Source organism: Cherax quadricarinatus, chromosome 54 (assembly GCF_038502225.1).
Source record: "Cherax quadricarinatus isolate ZL_2023a chromosome 54, ASM3850222v1, whole genome shotgun sequence".
NCBI classification, from domain to species: Eukaryota; Metazoa; Arthropoda; class Malacostraca; order Decapoda; family Parastacidae; genus Cherax; species Cherax quadricarinatus.
Window position 1 is genome coordinate 11923843 of NC_091345.1, and position 26772 is coordinate 11950614.

A 26772-nucleotide genomic window follows, 5' to 3' on the forward strand; every position below is an offset into this window, starting at 1 on the left:
CGAGGGTCAGCGCCCCCTCAGTGTACTAACAAATTTACCGAGGCACAAACTAAACTTAAATTGGTTACTATCACGACCGTAAAGATACGTCAGCTATTAAACACTGAAGGCAAACAGCAGAGGGTTTTGCAAGTTATCGGAGCCGCTCCAGGATGCTGTCAATTTGTTTTACATCTTTAGTCATAAGGAACCTGTACCTCTGCTACAACATTTCAGGTTGAAATCTGAAGCTGAGACGATGAGACTTTCTTGTCTTACGAGGGAAATGAAAGAGAAAAATTATATGAAGAAACGAAATAAAAAAAAGTGGGGGGGGGGAATCAGGCGCACACACACACACAGTAGGGACCAGTGAAGAGGCGGAGCCAGGAGCTATGACTCGACCCCTGAAACCACAATTATGTGAATACAATTAGGTGAGTACACACACTATGCAGCACCAGTTTGGAACCTACACCTGGTCAAGCAAGTCGGGAAAGGTTTGCAACGAGACTATTCCCGGAGCTAAGGAGCATGTCCTACGAGAAGAGGTTAAGGGAACTCGACCTGACAACACTAGAGGACAGTGATAACGACATATAAAATACTGAGAGGAATCGACAAGGTGGACAGAGACAGGATGTTACAGAGATTGGACACAGCAACAAGAGATCACAACTGGAAGTTGTAAACTCAGATGAGTCACAGAGATGTTAGGAAGTATTTCTTCAGTTATAGAGTTGTCAGGAAGTGGAATAGTCTGGAAAGCGATGTATAGAGGCAGGAACTTTGCATAGCTTTAAGAAGGGGTATAATACAGCCCATGGAGCAGGGAGAGAGTGAGCCCAGTAGCGGCCAGCGAAGAGGCGGGGCCAAGAGTTATGAATCGACCCCTGCAACCACAGTCAGGCGAGTACACACACACTCATCCCTTCCTCTCTACTTTGAACGTGCCGTCCCTTACAAAATTCCACCCCTCCCCCTCTTCCCTCTCCCTCAACCCTCTCCCCTCCCCTCTCCCCATCACCCCTCATCACTTTACCCCTCAGCATATGTTTTTAACTCCCAGGTCTACAATACTGTGTGTTTAAAGCTACAAGTTGAAACTAATGTAAATGTCTAAAATCAATACATTTTGTAAGTTCAAAATCTAAATCATTGCACATTTTAATTCCCTAGACTGAATTATAGTCATCATCCTTCTGCTCCTCCTCTTCCTGCTGTTCCTTTCCCTTCTCCTCCTGCTCTTCCTCCCCCACTTCCTCTTCCTACTCTGCCTCCTCCCGCTCTCCTCCTCTTCCTACTTTACAAACCTGGTAAACTATATTAAACCATGTATCACGATAGTAAATTACCTTATAATTAGTAGTGAGGGAGAGTGAAGGTCCACCTGGACGCCATAACCTTACCTACCTCCACACGCCTATGTATGCCTATAAAACCTATATACATACACAAGTTTATGTATATAGATGTATAAAAGATCTAATACTTGCATGTCATATATTGTATATATATATATATATATATATATATATATATATATATATATATATATATATATATATATTATATATATATATATAATATATATTATATAATATATATATATATATATATATATATATATATATATATATAATATATATATATATATATATATATATATATATATTATATATATATATTATATATATATATATTATATATATATATATATTATATATATATATATATATTATATATATATATATATATATATATATATATATATATATTTTTATATATATATATATATATATATATATATATATATATATATATATATATATATATATATATATATATATATATATATATATATATATATATATATATATATATATATATATATATATATATATATATATATATATTATATATATATATATATATATATATATATATATATATATATATATATATATATATATATATATATATATATATATATATATATTTTATATATATATATATATATATATATATATATATATATATATATATATATACATACATTGTTATATATAGGATTTGGAAAGGGGGGGAAGAGATATGGAGTAGAGAGGAAAGTATGGAAAGGAGAGAATTGAGAGGGGAGAGAAATGAGGGATGAGAGGGGAGAGGAAAGAGGGGAGAGTACCCTCACATCACGTGGATCTGTCAATCCCAGGCAGAAGGGGAGGGAGGAGGAGGAGGAGGAGGGAGGGAGGAGGAGGAGAGAGGGAGAGAGAGAGAGAGAGAGAGGAGAGAGAGAGAGAGAGAGAGAGAGCGAGAGAGAGAGAGAGAGAGAGAGAGAGAGAGAGAGAGAGAGAGAGAGTAGGGTAGTAATGAGAGGAGAGGAGGGGAAAATTGAGGGGAAGAAAAGGCGTTACGAGAGAGGAGTGGGATGGAGAAAGGGAAGACAGGAAGAAAGGAAGGGAGAGAGAGAGAGAGAGAGAGAGAGAGAGAGAGAGAGAGAGAGAGAGAGAGAGAGAGAGAGAGAGAGAGAGAGAGAGAATAAGAACGTATAGAAGCGAAAAAGATAAAGGAAAGGAACAAGTACGTGGAGAGATGGGAAAGAGATACGAAAGGAATGGGGAAGTGAGATTGAAGAATGATTATGAGAAGCATGAAAGGGATAGGAAGAAAATATACTATTGGGGAGGGATGAAGAGTAATGGTAATGGTGGGGAAGGAAGCATAATGTTGGGGAGGGAATGAAGATGGTGGGGAAGGAAGCATAATGATGGGGAGGGAATGAAGATGGTGGGGAAGAAAGCATAGTGTTGGGGAAGGAATGAAGATGTGGGGAAGGAAGCATAATGTTGGGGAGGGAATGAAGATGGTGGGGAAGAAAGCATAGTGTTGGGGAAGGAATGAAGATGGTGGGGAAGGAAGCATAATGTTGGGGAGGGAATGAAGATGGTGGGGAAGAAAGCATAGTGTTGGGGAAGGAATGAAGATGGTGGGGAAGGAAGCATAATGTTGGGGAGGGAATGAAGATGGTGGGGAAGGAAGCATAGTGTTGGGGAAGGAATGAAGATGGTGGGGAAGGAAGCATAATGTTGGGGAGAGAATGAAGATGGTGGGGAAGGAAGCATAGTGTTGGGGAAGGAATGAAGATGGTGGGGAAGGAAGCATAATGTTGGGGAGAGAATGAAGATGGTGGGGAAGGAAGCATAGTGTTGGGGAAGGAATGAAGATGGTGGGGAAGGAAGCATAGTGTTGGGGAGAGAATGAAGATGGTGGGGAAGGAAGCATAATGTTCCTTCCCAGGGAAGGAACACCGGTGTTAGGGGAAGGATAAGAGAGATAGGAACGAAGAGGAAAGAGCATGTTGAAGACTCAAAGCTGAAAAAAAAAGATGTTTGGGCACAACCAAAGAGAATGTTGGGGGAGACAGAAACGTAAGGAAGGCAAGAGGAGACCAGAGTAAAATTACACCCAAGCAGAAGTGGGAGAAAGCAAAGGGGAGAGGAAAGGGAAGGAGAGGAGGAGGGGATGTGAGACAGAGGATGTTTGTGGAGTAGGGACATGGGGAAGGTTGGGGTCGCAATATGGGAAAGGATGGGGGTCGCAACATGGGGAAGGATGGGGGTCGCAATGAATGGGTCGGACATGGGAAAGGATGGGGTCGGACATGGGGAAGGATGGGGTCGCGACATGGGGAAGGATGGGGTCGCGACATGGGGAAGGATGGGGGTCGCGACATAGGGAAGGATGGGGGTCGCGACATAGGGAAGGATGGGGGTCGCGACATGGGAAAGGAAGTGGGTCGCGACATGGGGAAGGATGGGGCGCAACATGGGGAAGGATGGGGTCGCGACATGGGGAAGGATGGGGTCGCGACATGGGAAAGGATGGGGGTCGCAACATGGGGAAGGATGGGGGTCGCAAAATGGGAAAGGATGGGGGTCGCGACATGGGGAAGGATGGGGTCGCGACATGGGAAGGATGGGGTCGCAATATGGGAAAGGATGGGGGTCGCCACATGGGGAAGGATGGGGTCGCGACATGGGAAGGATGGGGTCGCGACATGGGAAGGATGGGGGTCGCGACATGGGGAAGGATGGGGGTCGCGACATGGGGAAGGATGGGGGTCGCGACATGGGGAAGGATGGGGGTCGCGACATGGGGAAGGATGGGGGTCGCGACATAGGGAAGGATGGGGGTCGCGACATAGGGAAGGATGGGGTCGCGGACATGGAAAGGATGGGGTCGCGACATGGGAAGGATGGGGGTCGCAATATGGAAGGATGGGGTCGCGACATGGGAAAGGATGGGGGTCGCGACATGGGGAAGGATGGGGGTCGCGACATGGGGAAGGATGGGGGTCGCGACATGGGGAAGGATGGGGGTCGCGACATAGGGAAGGATGGGGTCGCGACATAGGGAAGGATGGGGTCGCGACATGGGAAGGATGGGGTCGCGACATGGGGAAGGATGGGGGTCGCAACATGGGGAAGAATGGGGGTCGCGACATGGGGAAGAATGGGGGTCGCGACATGGGGAAGGATGGGGGTCGCAACATGGGGAAGGATGGGGGTCGCGACATGGGGAAGGATGGGGGTCGCAACATGGGGAAGAATGGGGGTCGCGACATGGGAAAGGATGGGGGTCGCAACATTGGGAAGGATGGGGCTCGCGACATGGGGAAGAGAACTTTAAGCAAGAAACTGGAGATAAGAGGATCGCAACTCCACTTCCTTGGATGAAGAGCCTTTCAACGGTATCAAAAAGGAGCCCTGAAAGTATCCGTGTCACGTGACACGTGCTGTTGCTGTTGGACACGGCCCTGGCACATGTCAACACGTGCCATCCTCACGGGGGTCCATACAGCGCCTGGGGAACGAGAGGCAATCAGGTTTAATCCGAGGAAGGGAAATATGGCCCTATTGCCTTGAATCAAAATGGAAGGGTAGAACTCTGACTCTTGGCCCCGTGATGGAGTTTGACTCCACTCCCTCACTCGAACAGCACGCTAAATCTCTCTTCTTCCTCCCCCCCCCTAAAAAAAAGAAGTCTCCACTCCCATCTAAGACGCTCACACATACCAACTGAATGCTCAAGCCCATACTACATAAAACCGTCACATGCTCAACATGTAAGCCATGCGTGTCGTAGGTGACTAAAATGCCGGGAGCAAGAGACTGGTAACCCCTTCTCCTGTATATATCCCTAAAGTTAAAGAGAGAAACTTTTTTTTTGGGCCACCCTGCCTCGGTGGGATACTGCCGGTTCGTTGAAATTATATATATATATATATATATATATATATATATATATATATATATATATATATATATATATATATATATATATATATATATATATATATATATATATATCTTTTAAAAGCCTCTTTTTATTATTCATGTTTTTCCTTCAGGTGTTCTATTTTTCCCCCACAATCATTTATGCATTCTTTTTCTTCTTTTCTTACGTCTGGCTTGTTCCTTACTGGTTCTTCCCTCGTACTGTCTTCTGTTATCTACCCCCTTGCTCAGTTCTTTAATCCCCTTAAACCTCTCTTTTCGCCCACTGGTTTATTCCGTTTCTGTGTCCTCTTTATTGCTGTCAGTCTACGTTACTCTCCTTCGTCACTACCTTATTACGGAACTCTCTCTCTGTTTCTCTGCCTCTGTCTCTCTCTCTCTCTCCATTCCCAACGGTATTATTATTCAATCAGGCAGGTTATCGGTGACTATCACAGTGTGTGGAGGGAACCAAGCTGCCCTCCCTCCCTCCCTTTCTTCTCTCTCTCTCTCTCTCTCTCTCTTCCCGTCTGGCACATGGCCTCACCACCGCTCCCCAGGGGGCGTGGGGTACTGTGGGGAGGTTGGTAAATAGTGAAGGGAGATAGTGAGAGTGGAGAAAGGGAACAGAAGGGAAGTAATGGGTGGGCTCCCCAGTCTCCTCTAGCGGGGAGAATACGATTGGGAGAGGAGAAAGGCGTGGAGAAAATTAGAATATTGGAAGAAAGAGAAAAAGTATGGTGGAAGAAAGAAGGAAGAAAGGCGGCAAGACGAAAGGTCAGGGTGAGGAAAAGCGTAATAATAGTAGTATGGGGGAAACGCTAAATTCGCAAGGGTCATACATCAAGTGGGGGAATGGGAGGCAGTAAGGTTTTATGCAAGGAAATGGAGATTAGGTCTAATTCTTGGCATCAAGAACCATTCACTAGCACCAAAGTATCTTCCATGAAGGGAAAGGAAGGTGGTAAATAAGAAGTTGGGGGAGGAAGTAGGAAGGTGGGGAGGAAGTAGGAAGGTGGGGAGAAAGTAGGAAGGTGGGGAGAAAGTAGGAAGGTGGGGAGGAAGTAGGAGGGTGGGGAGGAAGTAGGAAGGTGGGGAGGAAGTAGGAAGGTGGGGAGGAAGTAGGAAGGTGGGGAGGAAGTAGGAAGGTGGGGAGGAAGTAGGAGGGTGGGGAGGAAGTAGGAAGGTGGGGAGGAAGTAGGAAGGTGGGGAGGAAGTAGGAAGGTGGGGAGGAAGTAGGAAGGTGGGGAGGAAGTAGGAGGGTGGGGAGGAAGTAGGAAGGTGGGGAGGAAGTAGGAAGGTGGGGAGGAAGTAGGAAGGTGGGGAGGAAGTAAAAAGTTGAGGAGGGAGTAGGAAGGTAAGAAGGAATTAGAAAGTTGAGGAAGATGCTGGAAGGTAAATAGAAAAATGGGGAGAAAGCAAGGTTTATGGGAAGTAGGAAGGTGGGAGTGTAGGCAGGAACATGAGGTTATAAGTAACAATACAATAAACACATAGTTATCCTCGTATCTAGCAACATTAGTAACACCTAAACACATCTCCAACGAGAAAACAACAACAACAACCTACCTTTACCGCCAACAAAGCTGCTTTAATAACTACCTTCTTCAACTGTAACGTGTCCACCATAACCAACAGCAACAAAAATCAACAAGTACAAAAGCCACCGTGGTCAGAGCTACAGAAAAAAAACATCCGCACGCGGAAATAAGGACATTATGGCATTATCGGAGGATTCAAAGAGACTTGAATCTCTATTGATTGTCCTAAATCTGCTCAACAATTGTACCCTACACCACATATAACTCGCGCGTTCCTACCCTCGCACCTACTTCACAAATATTATTAAACCTAACTAACCCCTACCTCTCAGTTATTCTTTTGAAGATATATATATTAGTAACACTAAAACAAAGTTACGACAGTAGTAGGAAGGATGGAAGTGAGGTATTGGGATGAAGGTAGAAGCGGGAAGCCGAGGTTGAGGTCGAGATGAGGCTCGGGAGGCGGCAGCAAATGGCGACACCTGTTTGACAGACGGGGATGGTACGTTAATGTGCTTGTTATCTTATTGTCAGCCCCACGCTATCTTGATGCCCGCCGGGGGCTGTGGCTAATGCTGCTGCTGCAGCAGTGTTCCTAGTATGCTGTGTTGTTGGCTTGCTACAGTGTTGACCATGAACAGTGTTACTATTTTGCTGTGTTGGTACCTTACTGAAGTGTTCCTAGTCTGCTATGTTGCCTTACTGAAGTGTTCCTATTCTATGTTGCCTTACTGAAGTGTTCCTAGTCTGCTATGTCGCCTTACTGAAGTGTTCCTATTCTATGTTGCCTTACTGAAGTGTTCCTAGTCTGCTGTGTTGCCTTACTGAAGTGTTCCTAGTCTACTATGTTGCCTTACTGAAGTGTTTCTATTCTATGTTGCCTTACTGAAGTGTTCCTATTCTATGTTGCCTTACTGAAGTGTTCCTAGTCTGCTGTGTTGCCTTACTGAAGTGTTCCTAGTCTACTATGTTGCCTTACTGAAGTGTTCCTATTCTATGTTGCCTTACTGAAGTGTTCCTATTCTATGTTGCCTTACTGAAGTGTTCCTAGTCTGCTGTGTTGCCTTACTGAAGTGTTTCTAGTCTGTTATGTTGCCTTGCTGAAGTGTTCCTATTCTATGTTGCCTTACTGAAGTGTTCCTATTCTATGTTGCGTTACTGAAGTGTTCTTAGTCTGCTGTGTTGCCTTACTGAAGTGTTCCTAGTCTACTATGTTGCCTTACTGAAGTGTTCCTAGTCTGCTATGTTGCCTTATTGAAGTGTTCCTATTCTATGTTGCGTTACTGAAGTGTTCCTATTCTATGTTGCCTTACTTAAGTGTTCCTAGTCTGCTATGTTACCTTACTGAAGTGTTCCTAATCTGCTGTGTTGCCTTACTGAAGTGTTCCTAGTCTGCTATGTTGCCTTACTGAAGTGTTCCTAGTCTGCTGTGTTGCCTTACTGACGTGTTCCTAGTCTGCTGTGTTGCCTTACTGAAGTGTTCCTAGTCTGCTATGTTGCCTTACTGAAGTGTTCCTAGTCTGCTGTGTTGCCTTACTGAAGTGTTCCTAGTCTGCTATGTTGCCTTACTGAAGTGTTCCTAGTCTGCTATGTTGCCTTACTGAAGTGTTCCTAGTCTGCTATGTTGCCTTACTGAAGTGTTCCTAGTCTGCTATGTTGCCTTACTGAAGTGTTCCTAGTCTGCTATGTTACCTTACTGAAGTGTTCCTAATCTGCTGTGTTGCCTTACTGAAGTGTTCCTAGTCTGCTATGTTGCCTTACTGAAGTGTTCCTAGTCTGCTGTGTTGCCTTACTGACGTGTTCCTAGTCTGCTGTGTTGCCTTACTGAAGTGTTCCTAGTCTGCTATGTTGCCTTACTGAAGTGTTCCTAGTCTGCTGTGTTGCCTTACTGAAGTGTTCCTAGTCTGCTATGTTGCCTTACTGAAGTGTTCCTAGTCTGCTATGTTGCCTTACTGAAGTGTTCCTAGTCTGTCGTGTTGGCTTGCTGTGGTGTACTAGGCTGCTGTGTTGGCTTGCTGTGGTGTTACTAGGCTGCTGTGTTGGTTTGCTGTGGTGTTACTAGGCTGCTGTGTTGGCTTGCTGTGGTCTTACTAGGCTGCTGTGTTGGCTTGTGGTGTTACTAGGCTGCTGTGTTGGCTTGCTATGGTGTTACTAGGCTGCTGTGTTGGCTTGCTGTGGTGTTACTAGGCTGCTGTGTTGGCTTGCTGTGATGTTCCAAGTCTGATATAGTATTATCGTATTGTGCCCACGGCGCCCGTGTTTTTCACTGGATTTACATTTTCTCGCATATCTTTCACTCCAGCACGTTGTTATGGTATTAAGTAGCTTTTGGACCAGGCACTCAATTTCCTTCTATATGCATGTACATATTTTGCATCTCTCCTCTGGCCAAGAGAGGCATTCCTAGTTATTTAAATGCTTTATTGGCTCTTTGTGGACCCCAAAAATCTGCTCTAGCTCTGTTATTTTTCCTGTCTTGAATGGAGCCGTCAACACTGAACAGTACTCGAAGCACAAGAACCCAGGTGATTTAAAGCAGTGGTTCCCAAACTTTTTCAGCTTGTTACCCAATTTAACATGCCACATAAAGCATGTTACCCCTTTCACAAAATGTTGTTATTATTGATATATATGGCTAAACGTGAACGTATACAGCCTCGCATACTCTGCTAATCCTAGCAGAACCATTGAAAACGTAAGAACCACACATACATTATATATAAAATTAATAATAGCTACAAATTCACAGTAACAGTGGGTAAATACTAACTATATACTGCACAGGGCAGTACACATACATACCAGCTTATGTCTACCTCGGCTGATGCTCACAGATAAACTGACAGTGTGAAATAGAGGCAGCCTCAGGAAGTGAGTGACGCGTACTGGACAGGTCGATCTGGGCTACTGAGTGACTGTCCTGAAGCATACTTGTCAAAATACTTTTGGGTTTCCACACACTTAGCTATATATTTCTTCTTTTCTAATACTGTATATTAGTTTTTGATGTTTATTGTTATTTGGTTTAACTTTATTACTTACTTATAATAGGTTTACAACTTTATATACTAAGACAAAGTTAACAATAATCCTCATACCGGGTACCGCATTGTTTTCTTGATTTTCAGAATTCATAACTTTTTTTCTGTCACCCCTCCATTACCCCCCAAAAATGGTTAAATTACCCCCAGGGGGTAATTTACCCCCAGTTTGGGAACCACTGATTTAAAGAGTCTTGCTCCCTAAGAATATACAGTACATCCATCTCTCTTTTTTATTTCAAGTCTCTTTGTCGAAGAACTCTACTAGGTTTCTAAACCCATCTCTGAAACCTTACATAATATGCCTGTCAGTAATGCTGGTCTGTATTTCAATGCTATCTCTCTTTTTACCTTAAATAATGGAGCTATATTCGCTCTCAGATCTCTGGCAAACGTTTCGTATCCGTTGATCTGTTGTAGACTTTAGGTGGTGTTTCAGATAGTGTTGCTAGACACCCCTATATCTCGCTTTTCTGTATTGCTCTACAAGTGATCACCCTGTCTTGCCAACATTGTGTTGTTGCCCTACACTTTATCACACCCTGTCAAGTTAAGTTCTATTACCCAAACATCAGTCACAAATACCCTGTCACATTACGATATACTTCTCTACAATGTGTCACCTCATACCACTTTCCCCTGCCAGCCACGAGCTTCCCTACTCAACAATGTGTCTCCCCTACTGCCTTCCCCTGCCAGTCAGAGCTCCCCTACTCTCTGCCACCCTACACTTCACCTCAGCTCCCCCTCGTCGGTAACTGTGAATTAATAGACTTGTTACACCGTGATCTGATGGACCAATCACTCGCCCCGGACACAGGACGCAAGCCGCCGGCGATAAAACTGGACTATTTTAGCCCTTACGTCAGGATGCATTTGAGCTGCATCCTCTTCCCCGTTGCAGGGGGTGGCGTTATATCTCTCCAGAGCTGGGATCTGAGTGTACTTGTCAACCCTCCACCACCCTGGTGACAAGGACGCATCGCTCGATTGACCCAACGAGGCATTCGAACCCTTACGGTCGACGGACGGGAGGATTGGATTGGGTCGACGGGGGATCGGGTCCGATAGAGAGGTTGTTGTGGCAAGTGTGGAGTGCACTTGTCGAATCTATTGAGTCATTAGAATTACAATGGCGCCACGCGACACCCAATATGTCAGGCTGGAAGACTGAGTGATTATTACCAGCAAAACTCTGTTGACGCTGCTGCTGTTGCTGCTGCTGCTGCTGATATTGCTGATGCTCCTCTGCTGCTCTTCTGCTGCTGCTGCTTTTCTGCTGTTGCTGGTACTGCTGCTGCTGCTCTTCTGCTGTTCTGCTATTGCTACTGCTGGTACTGCTAGTGCTACTGCTGTTACTGCTAGTGCTACTGCTGTTACTGCTACTTCTGCTGTAATGTTTCCAGTTTTGACAACCTTCGTGTTGAGAAGTCATATTACATCGCATCACTGGCTGCTTCTCCTGGCTCAAACACTGCACAATTTATTAATTAAAAACTGTAAACTATGTGACTGTAAAACCCGGTTAATGTGACTATTAAACCTGGTTAATGTGACTATAAAACCCGGTTAATGTGACTATAAAACCAGGTTAATGTGACCTTAAAACCCGGGTAATGTGAATAAAACCTGGTTAATGTGATTATAAAACCCGGTTAATGTGATTATAAAACCCGGTTAATGTGACTAAAATCCGGTTAATATTATAAAACCCGGTTAATGTGACTAAAACCCGGTTAATGTTACTATAAAAACCGGTTAATGTGACTATAAAACCCGGTTAATTTGACCTTAAAACCCGGTTAATGTGACTATAAAACCCATTTAATAGTTTTTGTTTATTTTCGAACAGTTCTCAATTATCTTCATATTATTATTATTAATGTTGTTGTTGTCATGGAACTGTAGTGTCATAGACATTATAAACTTCTTAAGGAAAAGGGAGGCCATTAGATTTAATCCGAGGAAGAGGCGGGGGTCACTCCAGTTCCTATAATACTGACCATCACATATACACATTAACCACTATAATACTGACCATCACATATACACATTAACCACTATAACACTATCACATATACACATTAACCACTATAACACTATCACATATACACATTAACCACTATAACACTATCACATATACACATTAACCACTATAACACTATCACATATACACATTAACCACTATAACACTATCACATATACACATTAACCACTATAACACTATCACATATACACATTAACCACTATAACACTATCACATATACACATTAACCACTATAACACTATCACATATACACATTAACCACTATAACACTATCACATATACACATTAACCACTATAACACTATCACATATACACATTAACCACTATAACACTATCACATATACACATTAACCACTATAACACTATCACATATACACATTAACCACTATAACACTATCACATATACACATTAACCACTATAACACTATCACATATACACATTAACCACTATAACACTATCACATATACACATTAACCACTATAACACTATCACATATACACATTAACCACTATAACACTATCACATATACACATTAACCACTATAACACTATCACATATACACATTAACCACTATAACACTATCACATATACATATTAACCACTGTAATATTGACTATCACATGTACACATTAACCACTTTAACATTGACTCACGTATACACATTAACCACTATAACAATGACCATCACATATACACATTAACCACTATAACAATGACCATCACATATACACATTAACCACTATAACAATGACCATCACATATACACATTAACCACTATAATACTGACCATCACATATACACATTAACCACTATAATACTGACCATCACATATACACATTAACCACTATAATACTGACCATCACATATACACATTAACCACTATAATACTGACCATCACATATACACATTAACCACTATATCACATATACAGATTTTAATTTCACTAACACGTAAACATAATCTGTCAGAGATCAGTGATGCGTCTCAAACCAGCTTCCATCCACACCATGAACACTACATAAATATTGGCCTGGTTAAATGGCACTGAGTTCCATCTCTTGGGCCGACTCTTGATTTGACGTGATTCCATCTCCCTCGTGTCGACCTTCGTACTCGTGAAATCTTTCTGTCTTTGCCGTGTTCTCTAGTTCTCTGTATTTTGGGTGTTGTGGTTATATCTCCTCCTGTTTTATTCCCTTCCAGCATTTATAGACTTTTTCCTTATTTCGCTATATGATTCTTACATGTTTAATCTTAGATGAATAATATTAATAATAATAATATTATTATTATGATTATTATTATTATTATTATTATTATTATTATTATTATTATTATTATTATTATTATTACTATTATTTCAGGTAGTAGCCTGATGGAGAATCTCTGTGCATTCTTTAGGTTTTTTACGTTTTAATAATTGGAGGCTTTACAGTGGAGATATATACTCGAGGATCCCTCTTAAAAAAAATTTCGTTTGCCATTTTGTAAGGAATTCATAGGTTTACTAATCTGGTGTACGATGCTGATATTCTGTTTATATGTGCTTGGAGAAACAGGTTGGTTATAAAGTTTACTCTCGGGCCCTTCTGGTTTCTGTAAGTTGTTCCTCACCCGGATGATACACCGCGTCCCGACTCCTCTACCTTGGTAATTTGCATTGGCTGGTGTTGAATCCTGGAGCTGTAGCCTGGCTTCTCTTCATAATTATCCTTACTCTCGATGCCTTGCATTCTATTCTCATAATCCATGGCAGATGAGACCATAAGAAGTTCAGCCGCTGTACAGATATCCTGTTGCAGATACCGTATTTTCCAGCATATAAAGCGCGCTTTTTTTCTATATTTTTTGGAAAATCACGCTGCGTCTTATACGCTTAAGGTGAGGATCAAGGGTAGGCTTTGAGTTACACTTTAGCAGTTGTTTACTAACGTTACGTTACAGCTGCTTGGTAACATCGTCTTATATGTCATGCATTCCCGTGCGCCTTATATGCCGGAAAATACGGTGCACTTGTCTTCAGTGAGGAAGAGTGCAGCGAGATCATTCCTTTTTTACCTTATATGAATGGTCTATGAGACAAGAAGAGTCCCCAGGGAGGAATTAGGGGAAGAAAACAATAGGATATTCCAAGCAGAAGGAATTTTTATCCCGGCTATAATACAGCTCTGTCCCTCCAAGACACATTTTCATGCTTCGTCGAGGTGATGTTCCCTATGTACTGTGAGGTTGTCTAAGATTGACTCCTTGTGGTCTTCAGAGTAAGCTGTTCTGCTTGTAGGGATACATCACTGCCAGAATCCTTCCATGAGAGTGGGATCACGACTTCCATCAGAGGCTTTGAAGCACTCTGGGAGAAACTACTAAATCTAATCATACCATAGTATTACGCCATAAATATTTCTGTGTCAAATTTCGGTAGAGAAAAATGAAGTTATATTAAAAAACATAAATAAAGTACTACAAACACACATGCACACGCACGCACATCAACCAAATAACTGCTTCAGCATATGGGCGCCTAGCAAACCTATAAATAGCATTCCGACATCTCAATGAGGAATCGTTCAGAACTCTGTACATCGTGTACGTCAAGCCCATATTAAAGTATGCAGCACCAGTTTGGAACCCACACCTGGCCAAGCACGTGAGGAAATTATAGAAAGTGCAGAGGTTTGCAACGAGACTAATCCCGGAGCTAAGGGAAGAGGAGAAGTTAAGGAAAATCGACCTGACGACACAGGACAGGCGAAAGAGGGGCGATATGATAACGACATATAAATACTGAGAGGAATCGACAAGATGGACAGAGACAAGATGTTCCAGAGATGGGACACAGCAACAAGGGGTCACAATTGGAAGTTGCAGACTCATATGAGTCACAGGGATATTAGGAAGTATTTCTTCAGCCATAGAGTTGTCAGGAAGTGGAATAGTCTGGAAAGTGATGTAGTGGAGACAGGAACTATACATAACTTTAAGAAGAGGTATGATAAAGCTCAAGGAGCAGGGAGAGTGACCTAGTATCGAACAATGAAGATGTGGCGGGGGAATAGGAGCTGACTCGACCCCTGCAACCACATATAGGTGAGTGCACACACACACACACACACACACATACACACATACATACACACACACATATATATATATATATATATATATATATATATATATATATATATATATATATATATATATATATATATATATATATATATATATATGTCGTGCCGAATAGGCAGAACTTGCGATCTTGGCTTAAATAGCAACGTTCATCTTGCCATATAGGGCAAGCGAAAATTTGTGTATGCAATAATTTCGCCAAAATCATTCTGAACCTAACGAAAAAAATATATTTCGTTGTGTTTCTTTATTATTAAATTATTGTAAACTTATATAAAATATATTTCGTTGGGTTAGGCTAAAATAAATTGTTCTTGTTATAATAAGGTTAGGTAAGTTTTCTAAGATTCTTATGGTGCAAAATTAAAAATTTTTAAATTAATATTAATGAAAAATATATATCTTTAAACGTATAAGAGAAAATTTTAGAAGGAACTTAATTTTAAATGAGTTCTTGCTAATTGACCAGTTTTACATATTAGGCACGACATATATATATATATATATATATATATATATATATATATATATATATATATATATAGATGTCGTGCCGAATATGTAAAACTGGTCAATTAGCAAGAACTCATTTAAAATTAAGTCCTTTCTAAAATTTTCTCTTACACATTTAAAGATATATTTTTTTCATTAATGATAATGTAAAAATTTATAATTTTGCACCAAAAGAATATTAGAAAACTTACCTAACCTTATTATAAGAAGAACAATTTGTTTTAGCCTAACAGAACTAAATATATTTTAGATACGTTTACAATAATTTAATACTAAACAAACACAGTGAAATATATTTTTTTCGTTAGGTTCAGAATGATTTTGGCGAAATTATTGCATACACAAATTTTCACTCGTCTTATATGGCAAGATGAGCGTTGCTATTTAAGCCAAGATCGCAAATTCTGCCTATTCGGCACGACATATATATATATATATATATATATATATATATATATATATATATATATATATATATATATATATATATATATTTATATATTATGCATAATATGCGATACAACTGTGTTCAACTATTTATCTGCTTTTCAAATGAGGGAGTTTTGTTTATCACAAGTATTGGGAAAATTCCTGGTGACGTGGGTTTTAGTATAGTTTTTGATCATATGACCGGGGGGAGGGGTTTTCACCGGCATGCCAGTCCTTTACTGAAAATTATCACATCATTAGATAACCTTTTCCATAATTATTAACTTGAAATGTGACAACGTCGTGTGTTTAAGAGAGTATATGAGAGGCGCGGAGCTAAGCTTCCGCCCGTCACTACCACAAATTCCAGTATTTTTAAAAGACTTTATTAATTAAAGCTGAAATAATTGTTACAGTGATTAAATTCTCTCATATACTTGCCTTTTTTATCAGTCAGACTGATTAATTATTTTTAACAACAACATTCAGCCGGCTATTTGAAAATTAATGGATGCAAATGTGTTATTTGGACACACATCAACTGCATGTGACGATTACTATTATGATAGTCTACCCCATATTTCCCCTGTTTTATGCACTCCATATTTCTAAATCATGGCTGTTTATTTTTTCACATTGCATTTAACGCTCTATTTGAAGCCTCATGTGCGCGTGTGTTTATATATGAATATATGTTGGTGTTTATGGTAATGATGTATGCTGGCGCTGCTGCTGCTGCTGTATGCTGGCGCTGCTGCTGCTGCTGCTGCTGTATGCTGGCGCTGCTGCTGCTGCTGTATGCTGGCGCTGCTGCTGCTGCTGTATGCTGGCGCTGCTGCTGCTGCTGCTGCTGCTGCTGCTGTTGTATGCTGGCCCTGCTGCTGCTGCTGCTGCTGTATGCTGGCGCTGCTGCTGCTACTGTATGCTGGCGCTGCTGCTGCTGCTGCTGTTGTATGCTGGCCCTGCTGCTGCTGCTGTATGCTGGCCCTGCTGCTGCTGCTGTATGCTGGCCCTGCTGCTGCTGCTGTATGCTGGCCCTGCTGCTGTATGCTGGCCCTGCTGCTGCTGTTGTATGCTGGCGCTGCTGCTGCTGTTGTATGCTGGCGCTGCTGCTGCTGTTGTATGCTGGCGCTGCTGCTGCTGCTGTTGTATGCTGGCCCTGCTGCTGCTGCTGTATGCTGGCCCTGCTGCTGCTGATGTATGCTGGCCCTGCTGCTGCTGCTGTATGCTGGCCCTGCTGCTGCTGCTGTATGCTGGCCCTGCTGCTGCTGCTGTATGCTGGCGCTGCTGCTACTGCTGTATGCTGGCGCTGCTGCTGTATGCTGGCGCTGCTGCTGCTGTATGCTGGCGCTGCTGCTGCTGCTGTATGCTGGCGCTGCTGCTGCTGATGTATGCTGGCGCTGCTGCTGCTGCTGTATGCTGGCGCTACTGCTGCTGCTGTATGCTGGCGCTGCTGCTGCTGCTGCTGTATGCTGGCGCTGCTGCTGCTGTATGCTGGCGCTGCTGCTGTATGCTGGCGCTGCTGCTGCTGTATGCTGGCGCTGCTGCTGCTGCTGTATGCTGGCACTGCTGCTGCTGCTGTATGCTGGCGCTGCTGCTGCTGTATGCTGGCGCTGCTGCTGCTGCTGCTGTATGCTGGCACTGCTGCTGTATGCTGGCACTGCTGCTGCTGCTGTATGCTGGCGCTGCTGCTGCTGTATGCTGGCGCTGCTGCTGTATGCTGGCACTGCTGCTGCTGCTGTATGCTGGCGCTCCTGCTGCTGCTGTATGCTGGCACTGCTGCTGCTGCTGTATGCTGGCACTGCTGCTGCTGCTGTATGCTGGCACTGCTGCTGCTGCTGTATGCTGGCACTGCTGCTGCTGTATGCTGGCACTGCTGCTGCTGCTGTATACTGCTGCTGTATGCTGGCACTGCTGCTGCTGCTGTTGTTGTGGTGCTATGTGCTGGCGCTGCTGCTGCTGTGCTGTTCCTGTTGTTGCGCTGCTGTTGTGCTGCTGTATGCTGGCGCTGCTGCTGCTGCTGTATGCTGGCGCTGCTGCTGCTGCTGTATACTACTGCTGCTGCTGCTGTGCTGCTCCTGTTGTTGTGCTGCTGTATGCTGGCGCTGCTGCTGCTGCTGTATACCGCTGCTGCTGCTGCTGCTGTATACTACTGCTGCTGCTGCTGTGCTGCTCCTGTTGTTGCGCTGCTGTTGTGCTACTGTATGCTGCCGCTGCTGCTGTTGTGCTGCTGTATGCTGGCGCTGCTGCTGCTGTATGCTAGCGCTGCTGCTGCTGTTGTTGTGGTGCTGTATGCTGGCGCTGCTGCTGCTGTGCTGCTCCTGTTGTTGCGCTGCTGTTGTTGTGCTGCTGTATGCTGGCGCTGCTGCTGCTGTTGTTGTGGTGCTGTATGCTGGCGCTGCTGCTGCTGTTATGCTGCTGCTGTTGCTGCTGCTACTGGTGTATTTGTTATTGGGAGTGGTGGTGGTGAGGGTAGTGCTGGTGTTAGTTGGGATGGGAGGAGTACTTATTGGTAGCAGTAGTGTTGATGGTCGTGGTGTGGTTGTAGCCTTTGTTAGTGGTGGAGCTGGTGGGTGGAGGGGGAGGGTTGTTGCTTATCATGGGCGGTGGTGATGGTGTGTGTGTGTGTGTGTGTGTGTGTGTGTGTGTGTGTGTGTGTGTGTGTGTTTGATACTATGCTTACCCTGATGTCCTCACTCTTATATAAGGTTTGCAGCCTTTGTCTCCGAGTCTGTACTCCGACTTTGGTCTTCTTTGCCCTTCACCAGCTTCCATAACTTCCATTTGCCGAGGTTAAACTGGAATAGCCACAGCCCAAAAATGTGCAGTCCACCCATCTCTCTCTCTCTCTCTCTCTCTCTCTCTCTGTCTGTCTCTCTCTGTCTCTCTCTCTCTCTCTCTCTCTCTCTCTCTCTCTCTCTCTCTCTCTCTCTCTCTCTCTCTCTCTCTCTTGCCTCACGTCCCATACCTTGTCATAAAACTCCAGCAGTTTGTGAGACACGCTTTACCATCTGTAAAACCATATTGCTTGTTATGAACCTGCTATCCAGGTTTGTAGATGAATGGTTCAGAGAACCGACATGGTGATAAATTAGACACGTGTGCAACTCTTGGGTATCTTTGTTGAGGAAACGTTTCGCCACACAGTGGCTTCTTCAGTCCTTACAAAGTAGAAACGTGAAGAACAGGAGGAGAATGAGGTGATCAGTCCCTCAACCTTGAGTCGATGTGGTCAGTACATCAATCTAATTCCTAAGTATTAACTTCTTGGGATCTTAATACTTAGGAATTCTTCGCTTGCCTAACCCATGGGCACGACCTACTTCCACACTGGACAAATGTGACACCACCTACCACTGCTGCACCTCTCCTGCCTACGGTATATAAGCTACTGCTCCGTACATATGCTGTATTCTTTTTTCATTGCTGTAGCACCTTCAGGATCTGTCTTCCTGCGCCTCTGGCTCAACCATAGGCTGTCTCTGTTCTTGTAATTGTTTCTGCTGCTCCTGGGTACGAGTTCCACTGCCTCCCGGCTCTCTCCACCTACACACTCCATCATTTCATTCATTTACTGTCATATTTCTCTTTCCCCACTGCTCTTCATTCAGGAATTGTCTCATGCCTGAAAAGTCTCCTCTGTTGAAGTCTGGCTTCTCTGTTCCTCCCCTTCATGTTCTCTCAAAGCCTCAAAGCATAACAACGTGACGGATGAGACACGTGTGTAACACGTAGGTATTTTTTTTTTTTTTGCCAAGAAGTTTTGCTCTTTGTAGGCCTCATCAGTGTAATACCGAAGCGATGACAGTACTGGAGACAGTAGTTGAAGTGGAGAGTGTTGCACTTGTGTCTTTGTTATCGTTTTATCGGTAATGTATATTTTATAATATATGATCAGTACCGCGCGGTCGCTGCCAGTGAGGGATGTCTTGTAGTTGATGACCTTCACATGAAAAACACTTTGGGTGAATACAAGGTCCAGCCTTGCTGGCTCGTCTCTCTCTGGTCAGGTCCATGACATTTTGACAGTGTTCCACCACCTCCATCATCTTAACCCTCGACGTTCCCCCCGTGTGTGTGTGTGTGTGTGTGTGTGTGTGTGTGTGTGTGTGTGTGTGTGTGTGTGTGTGTGTTCTGTAGTAACATTAGAGAATCTTTAAAAATATCACAGAAAACGCCTTCTTGGTAAGTAACTTAAGAAAGGAGCAAGGATAGAAGAGAGAGATGAGGGAGAATGAGAGAGAGAAAGATTGAGAGAAGGGAGAAGAGACTGAATAAATAGAGGAAATAACCAAGAAATGAAAGCGTTTACTTTACGAAGAAGATGCGGGGTAGAACATGAGAGAGGGAGAGGGAGAGGGAGAGAGAGAGAGAGAGAGAGAGAGAGAGAGGCAGCAGAGGGGAGTCCATTAGTCCCCCATTACCCATCCTCCCCTCGTCACTGACCCTCGGGACCAGGTAACGGGATCAAACGACCAGCTCCCCTCTCCTCTCTACCCTGCTTTACTCTCTCTTTCTCTCTCTCTCATTTGCTGTATGTTATCACTTTCCCTTACCATCTCGTTATCTCTCACTTTTTCTTTCTTTCCAAGTTTAAACATATTTGCTGCTGTTTAATCACTGTTGTTTTAATGGCCACAATGTCTGACTTCAGACAATATCCACGAGGGTTACCTTTTATGACCTTGCCCTTTTTTTTTTTTGGGGGGGGGGTCCTCCACTGTTTTCCTTCTTAAAATGGGAAAGTCTTTGATAGTTTTATAAAAAAAAAATCTGATAAGAATGTAGAAAATTTAAGACACTTCAATACAATAAGATATACAGACTTCTAGGTATTTATATACTGTCGATTCCTCAGATATATTCTCTTCTCGGTTTATGTGAGATGAGTTATACACCTATATAGTTCCTGAGATATATGCTTCTCTGTGTATATATCCTTTCGAATTCTGAGAAGCATTTCCATTTCCAAGGTCACAACTGTCCCCTTCCACACTCCATTAGTTCCCCCATTAGCATCTCTCCCATCACTTGTAGAGTGTGATTTCCCCATTAACCTCTCTTTCCCATCAAATAAATGAGACACTTGTGCTATACTTAGGTATCTTTAGTGTGGCAACGTTTCGCCCTCTCATCAGTGACTTTTATCAAAGCTGATGGACTGAACCCACCATCTCTAGGCTGGGGGACAGACTACCTCGAATTCCCTCTTTCAAACCTTCTATTATTCTCTATATTGGACTGATAAAGCCACTGGCAGGAGGAACGACTCTACCGTAAATATAATCAAAGTATTGCACAAATCTCTCATTCGTTTAATTTTCGTTTTTTTTCCTAAAGCGCTTGTATCGTATCTAACGCACCGCCATTACTCACAGGTGTGGTTCCAGAACCGGCGGGCCAAGTACCGCAAGCAGGAGAAGCAGCTGCAGAAGGCGCTGGCGGGGACACCGTCAGTCTTGCCCACCTGTAACGGTGCCATGATGAGGAACATGTACCCCACAGCTACACGGGGGTATCAGCCGTACCCCAGCCACAACGCAATATCCACCTTCAACACCATGAACCGATACCCCCAGGTTAGAGAGCGTGGCAAGGGGTGAGAAGGACCTCCCTAGTGTGGGCCAATACGTCCACTGCAGTGTTCTTCCTAAGATTAAAATCTCAAAAAAGGGGCTAGAGTATTTAAGATTTAAAATTATAAACTGGGCGATATTTCGGTTCATTCAGGACCATTATCACGACGCAACATAAAAAAAAAACGTAATTTGCTTTTCATTTTTCTTTCTCAACTCTAGCTAATGTAGACATAAGTAATATAGACCTAAGTAATGTAGATCTATGTATTGTAGACCTAAATAATGTAGACCTATGTATTGTAGACTTAACTAATGTAGACCTAAGTAATATAGGCCTAAGTAATGTAGACTTAAGTGATGTAGACCTAAGTCAGTGCAAACTTTCATTATAACAGAAGTCAGTAATTTAGACACAACTTAAGAATGTTCAAGAAAGTTCTAAATATTACATCCACAAAGTTATACAACCAAGTTAGTCTCTTGTAACTAACTAACAACCACTGTAACTAACTCACAACCACTGTAACTAACTCACAACCACTGTAACTAACTCACAACCACTGTAACTAACTCACAACCACTGTAACTAACTCACAACCACTGTAACTAACTCACAACCACTGTAACTAACTCACAACCACTGTAACTAACTCACAACCACTGTAACTAACTCACAACCACTGTAACTTACTCACAACCACTGTAACTAACTCACAACCACTGTAACTAACTCACAACCACTGTAACTAACTCACAACCACTGTAACTAACTCACAACCACTGTAACTAACTCACAACCACTGTAACTTACTCACAACCACTGTAACTAACTCACAACCACTGTAACTTACTCACAACCACTGTAACTAACTCACAACCACTGTAACTAACTCACAACCACTGTAACTAACTCACAACCACTGTAACTTACTCACAACCACTGTAACTAACTCACAACCACTGTAACTAACTCACAACCACTGTAACTAACTCACAACCACTGTAACTTACTCACAACCACTGTAACTAACTCACAACCACTGCAACTAACTCACAACCATTGTAACTAACTCACAGCCACTGTAACTCACAACCACTGTAACTAACTCACAACTACTGTAACTAACTCACAACCACTGTAACTAACAATCACTGTAACTAACTCACAACCACTGCAACTAACTCACAACCATTGTAACTAACTCACAGCCACTGTAACTCACAACCACTGTAACTAACTCACAACCACTGTAACTAAATTACAACCACTGTAACTAACTCACAACCACTGTAACTAACTCACAACCACTGTAACTAACTCACAGTCACTGTAACTAACAACCACTGTAACTAACTCACAGCCACTGTAACTAACTCACAACCACTGTAACTAACTTACAGCCACTGTAACTAACTCACAACCACTGTAACTAACTCACAACCACTGTAACTAACTCACAGCCACTGTAACTAACAACTACTGTAACTAACTCACAGCCACTGTAACTAACTCACAACCACTGTAACTAACTTACAGCCACTGTAACTAACTCACAACCACTGTAACTAACTCACAACCACTGTAACTAACTCACAACCACTGTGAATAACTCACAACCACTGTAACTAACTCACAGCCACTGTAATTAACTCACAACCACTGTAACTAACAACCACTGTAACTAACAACCACTGTAACTAACAACCACTGTAACGAACTCACAACCTCTGTAACTAACTCACAATCACTGTAACAAACTCACAACCACTGTAACACACTCACAACCACTGTAGCTAGCAATCACTGTAACTAACTCACAACCACTGTAACTAACTCACAACCACCGTAACTAACTCACAACCACTGTGACAAACTCACAACCACTGTAACTAAATCACAACCACTGTAACAAACTCACAACCACTGTAACAAGCTCACAACCACTGTAATAAACTCACAACCACTGTAACAAACTCACAATCACTGTAACAAACTCACAACTACTGCAACAAACTCACAACCACTGTAATAAACTAACAACCACTGTAGCCTACTGTAACCTGCTGAATCACCATCGTTGCCAGTCCTTCAGTGTCTCTGTAAGACAGTACTTGCTTCACTGTAATAACCTGGTGTAGTTTGTAACAGAATCCGTTGTGTTACTAACTTGCAACTGTTGCTGAATCAGTTAACTTGTAAATTCTTCATCATGACAGTAACTTGCTTAGCTAAAACGATGCTGAGGCCTAGTCCCTCGACCTAGTTAGGTTTCTGATCTTTTGGCTGCAGCCCACAGAATGGATATGTGGGCGACTGCCACCCACAGGATAGGAACTGGGTGCACAACTAAAGCTGTCAGACCAATAATCGAGGTTTCACATTATTCCAGCATGAGCGAAACATCGCTCAGTTGTGAGTCAAGTTGGGAGGTGCTAAAACGTCTTCACACCCAACTAAATACAGTGAATTCACTCTTTTCAGGCTCTTTTAAAGCTCGTTTTGAAGCTCTTTCTGAAAATCTTTGGAGCTCTATTAAGGGTATATATATATATATATATATATATATATATATATATATATATATATATATATATATATATATATATATATATATATATATTATTTACATTGTCTCTATGTCCACAGCAGGACTCGAACCTTACCACGAGTGGGGTTAGAACCTGTCTTACACAAGGTGTAAATTATCACCTGTCTTACACAAGGTGTAAAGTGATACCTGTCTTGCACAAGGTGTAAATTATCACCTGTCTTACACAAGGTGTAAACTGGTACCTGTCTTGCACAAGGTGTAAATTATCACCTGTCTTACACAAGGTGTAAACTGAAACCTGTCTTGCACAAGGTGTAAACTGGTACCTGTCTTACACAAGGTGTAAATTATCACCTGTCTTACACAAGGTGTAAACTGGTACCTGTCTTGCACAAGGTGTAAATTATCACCTGTCTTACACAAGGTGTAAACTGGTACCTGTCTTGCACAAGGTGTAAATTATCACCTGTCTTACACAAGGTGTAAACTGATACCTGTCTTGCACAAGGTGTAAATTATCACCTGTTTTTCTCTAGGTGTAAATCAATTAGCAGCAGTTATTTATATAAAAAATGTCGTAATATATACAGGAACGTGTAAAAACATGTAAGAACACGCAAGAACATGCGAGAACATATAAGAACATGCAAGAACACGAAAGAGTATGAAAGAACACGATAAAAACACGTCTAAGAACACGTAAGTAATTTACAGCCACAAGCCACAAAGACAGTTTCATGGTGCATAAACTGCTAATGTACTGCAGTCTCCCCTTGACACTCACCACCTCCAGTTACTCTAGAAGTGTGTGTGTGTGTGTGTGTGTGTTGTGTGTGTGTGTGTGTGTGTGTGTGTGTGTGTGTGTGTGTGTGTGTGTGTGTGTGTGTGTGTGTGTGTGTGTGTGTGTGTGTGTGTGTGTGTGTGTGTGTGTGTGTGTGTGTGTGTGTGTGTGTGTGTGTGTGTGTGTGTGTGTGTGTGTGTGTGTGTGTGTGTGTGTGTGTGTGTGTGTGTGTGTGTGTGTGTGTGTGTGTGTGTGTGTGTGTGTGTGTGTGTGTGTGTGTGTGTGTGTGTGTGTGTGTGTGTGTGTGTGTGTGTGTGTGTGTGTGTGTGTGTGTGTGTGTGTGTGTGTGTGTGTGTGTGTGTGTGTGTGTGTGTGTGTGTGTGTGTGTGTGTGTGTGTGTGTGTGTGTGTGTGTGTGTGTGTGTGTGTGTGTGTGTGTGTGTGTGTGTGTGTGTGTGTGTGTGTGTGTGTGTGTGTGTGTGTGTGTGTGTGTGTGTGTGTGTGTGTGTGTGTGTGTGTGTGTGTGTGTGTGTGTGTGTGTGTGTGTGTGTGTGTGTGTGTGTGTGTGTGTGTGTGTGTGTGTGTGTGTGTGTGTGTGTGTGTGTGTGTGTGTGTGTGTGTGTGTGTGTGTGTGTGTGTGTGTGTGTGTGTGTGTGTGTGTGTGTGTGTGTGTGTGTGTGTGTGTGTGTGTGTGTGTGTGTGTGTGTGTGTGTGTGTGTGTGTGTGTGTGTGTGTGTGTGTGTGTGTGTGTGTGTGTGTGTGTGTGTGTGTGTGTGTGTGTGTGTGTGTGTGTGTGTGTGTGTGTGTGTGTGTGTGTGTGTGTGTGTGTGTGTGTGTGTGTGTGTGTGTGTGTGTGTGTGTGTGTGTGTGTGTGTGTGTGTGTGTGTGTGTGTGTGTGTGTGTGTGTGTGTGTGTGTGTGTGTGTGTGTGTGTGTGTGTGTGTGTGTGTGTGTGTGTGTGTGTGTGTGTGTGTGTGTGTGTGTGTGTGTGTGTGTGTGTGTGTGTGTGTGTGTGTGTGTGTGTGTGTGTGTGTGTGTGTGTGTGTGTGTGTGTGTGTGTGTGTGTGTGTGTGTGTGTGTGTGTGTGTGTGTGTGTGTGTGTGTGTGTGTGTGTGTGTGTGTGTGTGTGTGTGTGTGTGTGTGTGTGTGTGTGTGTGTGTGTGTGTGTGTGTGTGTGTGTGTGTGTGTGTGTGTGTGTGTGTGTGTGTGTGTGTGTGTGTGTGTGTGTGTGTGTGTGTGTGTGTGTGTGTGTGTGTGTGTGTGTGTGTGTGTGTGTGTGTGTGTGTGTGTGTGTGTGTGTGGGTGTGTGTGTGTGTGTGTGTGTGTGTGTGTGTGTGTGTGTGTGTGTGTGTGTGTGTGTGTGTGTGTGTGTGTGTGTGTGTGTGTGTGTGTGTGTGTGTGTGTGTGTGTGTGTGGGTGTGTGTGTGTGTGTGTGTGTGTGTGTGTGTGTGTGTGTGTGTGTGTGTGTGTGTGTGTGTGTGTGTGTGTGTGTGTGTGTGTGTGTGTGTGTGTGTGTGTGTGTGTGTGTGTGTGTGTGTGTGTGTGTGTGTGTGTGTGGGTGTGTGTGTGTGTGTGTGTGGGTGTGTGTGTGTGTGTGTGTGTGTGTGTGTGTGTGTGTGTGGGTGTGTGTGTGTGTGTGTGTGTGTGTGTGTGTGTGTGTGTGTGTGTGTGTGTGTGTGTGTGTGGGTGTGTGTGTGTGTGTGTGTGTGTGTGTGTGTGGGTGTGTGTGTGTGTGTGTGTGTGTGTGGGTGTGTGTGTGTGTGTGTACTCACCTAGTTGTACTCACCTAGTTGAGGTTGCGGGGGTCGAGTCCAAGCTCCTGGCCCCGCCTCTTCACTGGTCGCTACTAGGTCACTCTCCCTGAACCATGAGCTTTATCATACCTCTGCTTAAAGCTATGTATGGA

At 43.2% G+C, this 26772-nt stretch overlaps 1 protein-coding gene and 1 long non-coding RNA gene across 3 annotated transcripts in view; one reads left to right on the forward strand and one right to left on the reverse strand.

Moving 5' to 3' along the window:
- Window positions 1-6883, reverse strand: part of LOC138854304 (uncharacterized) — a 355113-nt gene extending 348230 nt beyond the window's left edge. The window contains exon 1 of the long non-coding RNA XR_011393502.1: window positions 6825-6883. This is a non-coding gene — a long non-coding RNA (uncharacterized lncRNA). The remainder of the gene's footprint in view (window positions 1-6824) is intronic.
- The window catches only part of LOC128699068 (homeobox protein unc-42-like), a 259437-nt gene that overhangs the window by 214090 nt on the left and 18575 nt on the right, over window positions 1-26772 (forward strand). For both annotated transcript variants that reach the window (XM_070096598.1, XM_070096599.1), the window contains exon 4: window positions 21335-21535. In XM_070096598.1, coding sequence (XP_069952699.1) covers window positions 21335-21535 — 201 coding nt within the window. The remainder of the gene's footprint in view (window positions 1-21334; window positions 21536-26772) is intronic.